This window comes from Buceros rhinoceros, unplaced genomic scaffold (assembly GCF_000710305.1).
Source record: "Buceros rhinoceros silvestris isolate BGI_N320 unplaced genomic scaffold, ASM71030v1 scaffold10623, whole genome shotgun sequence".
Classification (NCBI taxonomy): domain Eukaryota; kingdom Metazoa; phylum Chordata; class Aves; order Bucerotiformes; family Bucerotidae; genus Buceros; species Buceros rhinoceros.
The window spans coordinates 31,686-39,799 of NW_010405387.1; the positions used below are offsets into that span (position 1 = coordinate 31,686).

An 8,114-nucleotide genomic window follows, 5' to 3' on the forward strand; every position below is an offset into this window, starting at 1 on the left:
CCCCAGCCCTCGCTCCTTGCCAAGACGTGATGTGATGAATTGAACATGACCGCACAGAGCCACTTGTTTCTGAACACCAGAAGTGCAGCTCACCTAGAGTCATCAAGCAGATGCTCTTAGTACCGCGTGGCTCCGGTTAAAAGCAAAGACAGTAATGTTACTACTAGTCTTACCAGCCCCGGGGTGATATGAAGTACTTACAAAGTCTGCATTCATTTTTGTGGCTTGCAAAGTCCACCTGGATCCCTAAGGAGAAAACAGACAGCTCTGAAGCCTTCAAGATGTCCTATGGGACTAGAGAGCACAGGGACAGAGAAGATGAGCTGGAGGTCTTGCTTCCCATCTATTCACCCCTTCCCTGCCAACACCTGCTAGTGGGCAGGGCACATTCCTCCTTCTCACCCTCCTGTGCCAGACATTCGACAGGAGTGGCTTGTATCAGAAACAGTGTGGCCAGCAGGAGCAGGGCAGTGATTGTCCCCGTGTACTCGGTGCGGATGAGGCCACACCTTGAGCACCGTGTCCAGTTTGGGTCCCTCACTGCAAGAAGGACGTTGAGGTGAAGGGTCTGGAGAACAAGTCCTATGAGGAGTGGTTGAGGGAACTGGGACTGTTTAGCCTGGAGAAAGGGAGGTTCAGAGGATGCCTTACCACTCTACAACCACCTCACAGAAGGCTGTAGCAAGGTGGAGGTTAGTCTGTTCTCCCAAGTAACAAGCGATAGAACAAGAGGAAACAGCCTCAAGTTGTGCCAGGGGAGGTTTAGGCTGGATATTAGGGAAAATGTCTTTACAGAAAGGTAGTAAAGCATTGGAACAGGCTGCGCAGGGCAGTGAGTGATAGAGTCACCGTCCCTGGAGGTATTTAAAAGACGGCTAGATGCGGTGCTGAGCGACATGGCTTAGTAGTGGTGACCTGTCAGTGCTGGGTTAACCCTCGGACTTGATCTTAAAGGTCTTTTCCAACCAAAACGATTCTGTGACTGTGAAGGGACAGACAGCAACCATGGAGGGTGCTGCCTCAGCAAGCCCCTGGACACTTGGTAGGAGCGTGTCCCCAGGAAGCTTTGGTGTGACCCTGGAAGGACAAGGGTGCAAACCCGGGCTGGCAGGCAGACCTGCAGCACCCTGTACCGTACCTGCTGATCAAACAGGGCCCAGAACATTGGCAGCGGTATGAAGAGGAAGAGAACGCGTGTCACCATTTTAACCTCCTCAATCAGCTGTTTCTAGAAAGGGAACAGGCAAAAAGATGGGGATAAAAAGCCGGGAGGTGAGTCAAACCACAAAGCATGAGAGCTCCTGGTTCTTTCTGCGTGGCAGTGATTCTTCACGCTTACTCGTGATGTTCGACATATTTGCATTTCTGCATTTCAGCGCAGCGCCTAAACTGTCCATTAAGGGTCAGGAGAGCACAAATGTGGGAAGGGAAAGGACAAACGAGAGCCTGGTGCCCGCCTGGAGCGATGCGGCCAGGCCAGTCCGGCTATCTCTCCTGTCTGTCTGCTCGTCTCCCCCTTCCCCCTGCAATCCTGCCAGGTAGAGCGTCGCTTACCGAGTACTTCTCTGCCGCCCAGTCCAGCCAGTGATCTCGCTTTGGAATCTGACGGGAGCGGTTTTTCAGACGGTTTTTAATAGCAAACTAGGGAGGAAAACAGGTGGGTAAGCGCCCCGTGGCATACCTGCCCTTGTCACATTGCCGACTCAAGGCTGCCCTCCCCATCCCCAGGAAAGCGGCAGGGGTTTTGCTAGACCCTTCCCAAATCTCGGATTGGCTGCTTTATGACCGGTCCTCTGCGGGGAAGTTCCTGTGCTATTGGCTGATTAAAGGTATGATGTGGGAATGAACTACCTCCTGGGCTCTTCTTTCAGAGACAAATCTGACACTCGCCCCCAAAGACTGTTCCGTGCTGGATTTTGGAACTTAAAGCTTTAAATGATATTTCTTCAGTTCTCTTTCAAAAAACCCCTGTGGGATTGACCACCGTGCCGGGGAGGAACTGCCTCGTGACCCAAAGCAATGTCAAAACCAGAACTCTCACTCCCTTCTTGTCCTGTGGAGCTTTCTTGGCACAGTCCTGGTGCAGCCCGTGCCTCATTCTCTCCTGCACCAGCTTTCAAGCTGGTTTCTCGCCGGAGAAGGCATCAGTGACACTGAATTGGTAACTGGTTTATTTGTGCTGTGTGCTCCAGTCACTGACCACAGTGACCCTGGCAAAAAGAGCGGCAGACCTCACTTAGAAATCCCATCCGTAAGATCTGGCCTATTTGGCCAAGGTAAGTCCGTCACTAGGTAAAAAGAAAACATCCGCTGTTACCAGGTGTTTCTTTTTTTCTGAAAAAGCAACATCATTATTCACCTAATAATAGGAAAGTATTTTTTCACGTACTACACTCAGCTCGCACACTATGAAAAATAATTGATAAGGTGATAATGCAGCTTCAGGGGGTGTTGCTCACATTGACGTGAACGTGCTGAATGCGCGTAATACGGATGTGTGCTATTGCTGCCTGCTGAACCGACAAACTTCAGGAAAATTATTCCGCTCCAAAAGGATTCAGTCATATATCTGATACTCGGTGAGTTTCTGAATTCTCCTTTCAGTTCAGTCTCCACCAGCGTCTGTCACTGGTGCTTCTGCCGACATCAGTTTATGGAGCTAAGAAAAAACAACTGAAGTGTTGAAAGAATAAACCAGGACCTAAATGTGTTTCTTACTCCTTACAGCTCGCCGGCAGATATCCAGGAGCAGCACACAAAGGAACTCCAAACGTCACCTCCCCTTTCCCTGGGCACTTTTCTGACCTGCGGCCCCGGAGTCACACACGATAAAGAGAGACCAGAACAGCCTGCACTTACGCCAATGCACTTGCACACTTCCAGTAAGACATTCCCTTGTGGTGGTGTTTTTCTGTACAGTCCACTTCCAGCAATGAACACAACTGAAAAACAGTATGATCCAAATGGGAATTCACATGACGGAGACTCAAGCCTGCACTGTTTTCTGGGACAGGGGCCCCACCCCTGTTTTCAACAGAAATCCTCTGCCCAGGAGCTCCCAGGATTGTGCTTTCAACAAAATAAATATGGAATCGCAGAAGGCTTTGGGTTGGAAGGGGCCTTCTAGGTCATCTGGTCCAACCCCCCTGCAGGGAGCAGGGACATCTGCAACCAGAGCAGGCTCCTCAGAGCCCCACGGTCCAACCTGACCTGGGATGGTGCCAGGGATGGGGCTTCTCCCACCTCTTGGGGCAGCCTGGACCAGGGTCTCACCACCCTCATTGTTAAAAATATCTTCTTTCCATCTAGTCGGAATCTCCCCTCTTTTAGTTGCAAACCATTATCGCCTGTCCTGTCACAACAGGCTCTGCTGAAAAGACTGTCTCCATGTTTCTCAAGACCCTCCTGGAAGTACCGGAAAGCCACATTAAGGTCTCTCTTTAATGCCTTCAGATGGAAGAAAATGCAACAGCCCACAAGAGGCAGCACCATCCCTAGGAAGCCCCATCAACTTCTCACGATCTGCTCTGGCACAACAGGCACCTCCACATCTGATCCATGCTGGGAATCGAAGCTTTCCAAATTCCCTCCATCTATGCTTTTTGTGGGCTAAATGTTAGACACTAAATGAATCGCTGCAGCCGATGCTGGAGAACAGCCCTGGCTCTTGGCGATCGCGTGAGGACCAATGCAGATGCAGTGCAGGCTCTGTGTACTTGCACCTCACACATTTCAGTGGAGACTGCCACAAAGGTCACTGCATCACACGCCGATGTTCACAGAAATTACCTCCATTTATGGTTTCCATGAAGGGATATACAATTTCATTTATTGTTTCGTCTTGGTTTTCTCCCTCAAAGCACAAAGAATATTGGACTGAGGCTTCAAGTTCCTGTCAGAGATGGGGTTATCTGATTACGTATCACTTGTCCTGCTCTGAGAGCCTCTGAGCACATTGCAATTCCAAAGACATCAGCAGGGAGAAGCACAATAAGAGCTGAGCATGAAATCCATATAACAAACCAACCTCAGCTTGTTACACTAACCCAATTGTCCGGGTCAGTCCACAGCCAGTGGAGAAAAGCAGGCACCTCTGTTCTAAGACCCTGGGACACTGCAGTGAACTTAGGCCACGTCTCTCTTCTGGCTGTGAAGACCCTTTGCATCCACTTTCACCTTGCGGAACTGTCAGCAAGACCTCTGAAGTCAGGTTAGGCGAGTCGTACTGCAAGACTCTTGTCCAAAGTCACCCCGAGTGGGTAGTTGCTCTATGGAATTTGTAGCATCTCCCTGTGAACCTGCTGGTTCCTCTAAAAGGTGATTCGTTTGGTTTGCTGAAATACCTTCTGGTGCTGCCACCGATTCCTTTGGGAACGGAGGTTTCTGCATTAGGTTTGGCATTTGGAATGAAACAGCATCAATCTTCCCCCATCCATCAGAAGCTGAAGCAGCCCAGAAAACCTTGCTCCGTAAGATTTCCATTCTGCCTCTAAATCCATCCTTGCTTTCCATCATCACAGAGCAAAGACCGGTCAGGGCTGAAAGGGTATTTTCTCCAGTTCTGTATGCTGCTCACATAGTCAAATCTATCACTTCCAAGAGCATTTTAGCACATTACAAAAGCTGCTTTGCCAGGCAGGCTGTGGAACCTGGCAGCAGGACACTAGCTAAAAACACATTTCAATTGATGCCCTCACCAAAACGGCAATATTTACACGTCCATTCTCCCCCGGGCAACTACTACGCTGCTAGAAACATTCATCACACAATGGTGCACTTAGTGCTGCCTTAAACTGATAGGAACAGGCCACAGGGGAAGAGAAGCTGCTCGGGCCCATGACCACACACTTTTTGGGAAAATAATCGCTGAAACATTAGCTGCGGCCTGATGATATTCCTCCAGTGTTCTGATTCTTCTTTCTGGTGGGAGTTTGATGGGAGAGCAATGTTCACATTCTCTGGGGGACAAACTTTTCAAATGACAGATGCTGAGGTGTGGCAAGCCAGCAGTAGGGTCTGTGCTTGTGTGCCAGTGGCTGTGAATCACTGCATTCTTACATGGGTCAATAGCTTGGTATCTCAATTAAGCTAACAAGCGGAATGAGAAGTCACCCCATGCTGCGTCAAAACCTCTCAAACACAGTGCAATAAGGGGACTGTCCCCCTCAGCAACGTGCAGCCGTGAAACTAAAGCTAATGGGGTGTCCTCTGTATTGGCTACCAGGGAGAAACGGTAAGAATGTGGAAATTGCTGAGCATTTTATAAGGGTTGAGGAAGAAGTCCTGGCAAGTACATGGATGGGGCTAAGACGCATGCTTTAGGAAGCAGGGGGGTTTATTGCAATTGTGGGAATTACTTCAGCCAAGCAAAGTGAGACGGATCAGAATAAAGAAACATCTCGTGCAGCTCCTCCTGCGATTTCTGTGCTGCATAGATTCCAAAGCAAAAGTCTGAACCATTAAACGTGGCCCCAAGCTGCAAAGAGCCTGAGGAGAGGTAAGAACTGGCATGCGAAGCTTCTCTTCTATAAGCTGGAGAACACTGAGGTCTCCTCAGGTTGCAGTTCCAAGAGAGCCTGCTCATAGGCAAAGCTGCAAGCCATCAGGAGAGTCATTTCGGTGCCTCCCTTTGCTTTATGGAGCAATGCAATCGTAAAACATCCACCAGACCACCTGCTCGTCAGCAGCATGATTCTGACAGCAGCCTGGCTTGGATCAGAAATCATGTGGCCAGCAGGACCAGGGCAGGGATTGTCCCCCTGTACTCGGCCCCCTTCAATACCGTGTTCACTTTTGGGCCCCTCATTACAAGGACATTGAGGTGCTGGAGTTTGTCCAGAGAAGGGCAACAAAGCTGGTGAAGGGTCTAGAGGACAAGTCCTATGGGGAGCAGCTGAGGGAGCTGGGACTGTTTAGCCTAAAGAAAAGGAGGCTCAGGGGAGACCTTATGGCTTTCGTACAACTACCTGACAGGAGGCTGTAGCGAGGGGTGGGGCACAGTCTCCCAAGTAACAAGCAACAGAACAAGAGGAAACTGCCTCAGGTTGCACCAGGGGAGGTTTAGGCTGGATATTAGGGAAAATAATAATAACCCACTGAAAGGGTTGTTAAACACTGGAACAGGCTGCCCAGGCAAGTGGCAGAGTCAACATCCCTGGAGGCATTTGGAAGTGTAGACGTGGTTTACTGGTGGACTTGGCACTGTTAGGTTTATGGTTGGACTCATTCCAACCTGTGATTCCACATGATTCTATGATTCTGATGTGATAAAGGATCGCAGTAAATCCATGGTCTGCCTGCCGCTGAGCAAACTAGTGATTTTTCTTGCTGTTCTGAACTGTGGAATTGTTGGATGATCTTGAACACTTGCCTTTCCCATCACAGCATCTATCCAGAGTTAGTGAATGCGTGTGTTTTCTCACCTGTCCATGGACTTCAAAATGGTAACTCCTGTTAAAAGTATTATTGTTTCCACTCACCAAGCGCCAGCACCATCAGTGCTGCTGGGACACCAAAAGCCAGTGCATAACAGTCCTCTCCGAAACATTTCACATCCCCTGAAAAATGTCAGAAAGAAAAGCACCTCGTTACAGTCAGACTTATGTTACCAGGGCCTTGACATCCTTCCCTGAAATCAGTCAATTACCCTGGCTTTAAATTTCCTTTGCTGGTGCTGGACACCATGAATCGCATCTCCTTGAAACCGTTGCCCTCCCTCGATGAAGACAACTCAGAAGCAGGGTTAGTGTCTGCCCGCAAAAGCAGCTGATGATGAGGATGGCAGGAGGGAAGGGGCAGACAAGGCAGACAAATAGGTGGAAGGAAGTAGTAAGAACTGTAATGGTGGTGGGGGGAGGGAATGTAACATTTAAAATAACCTGAAGCCATTCTGTGTTTATTTGCCTCGATCTAAATAACTAGTACTGTGTTTCTGTGTTATTCGTGCCAGCTGTATGAGTTACTGAGCCAAAAACCTGAATCCGATTTCACAGCAACTTAGAGGAGACAAAGTGGAAGCCAACACCCCTGCTATGGGAGCGGGACCGCTCCAGTTCCCTTTCTCATCACCTCCCCTGTCTCACTAGAGGCAGCCTGCTCCATGTGTCAGCTGGTGCAACAACCCGTCAGGAAGCCAGGTTTGTTAGAGGACGGCTTTGACTGACCGGTGCTATGGTTCACGGCAAGCCTCCGCCCCTTGCACCAGGTCAGTTCTCGCCCCACGTGAGTTTAGAAGTGCTGTTGCAAGCCAGCAGTGGGGTCTGAGCTTGTACACCAGTGGCTGTGAATTGCTGCATTCTTACACGGATTAATAACTATCTTGTCTTCTATTAGCCATTTTGTTAACAGGAGACCAGCCCATGAAGACTTCAGCTGCTCCTCTTTGTTGTCCCTGGGCAGTCATGGTCAGCTGCATGGCTGTGTGTATGCATAGTGTTTGTTTACTTATTTTCAGCAAATCAGCTGCGATCCAGCAAAGCTGGCAGCAAGACGGTACGGGCACACTGAACAACTAACATGCAAAATGAGTTGGATTTCTCCACCTAAAAGTACGTATTACACATTTCTGCCAAATGTCTATGCACTGCACCTCTCGCTCCTCCAAGAAAAGCTTTCGCAGCTAGCAGAAATTTTGCTCTTTCCCCATCCTCTTCACATCATATCCAGGTTGCAACTAGTTCATTGCTGGGCTATAACTGGCAGAGGTTTTGATGTTTGAAGGGGAGTGGATTTTCACCTGCCCACTAAGCTAAAGCCCCTTCCCAACAGAATGCTGATCTTGGGATGCCAGTGAGAGAAAGAGCAAGAGGGATATCAGGAAAAAATCCTTTGCAGAGAGGGTTGTGAAGCCCTGGAACAGGCTGCCCAGGGAGGCGGTGGAGTCGCCATCCCTGGAAGGGTTTAACAGATGTGTGGATGTGGCACCGAGGGACATGGTTTAGGGTCCCTGGCAGCGCAGGGTGAACGGTTGGACTCGATGCTCTTAAAGGTCTCTTCAACCAGATGACTGTGATTTGTCTTTGCCCATATGCATGGTGTAACTATGAGACAAACACAACTGCCCTTCGCAGCCTCGTGAGGAGAACAGCCTGCTGCCAGAACCGCTATGAACAAAG

The 8,114-nt window shown here is 49.4% G+C and overlaps 1 protein-coding gene across 1 annotated transcript in view; it reads right to left on the reverse strand.

Annotated features, from left to right (window-relative positions):
- Positions 1-8,114, reverse strand: part of SLC15A2 (solute carrier family 15 (oligopeptide transporter), member 2) — a 35,772-nt gene that overhangs the window by 13,912 nt on the left and 13,746 nt on the right. The window contains exons 7-11 of the mRNA XM_010133695.1: positions 6,480-6,557; positions 2,860-2,942; positions 1,555-1,641; positions 1,139-1,228; positions 202-246 (exon numbers count right to left, since the gene is read on the reverse strand). Coding sequence (XP_010131997.1) covers positions 202-246; positions 1,139-1,228; positions 1,555-1,641; positions 2,860-2,942; positions 6,480-6,557 — 383 coding nt within the window. The remainder of the gene's footprint in view (positions 1-201; positions 247-1,138; positions 1,229-1,554; positions 1,642-2,859; positions 2,943-6,479; positions 6,558-8,114) is intronic.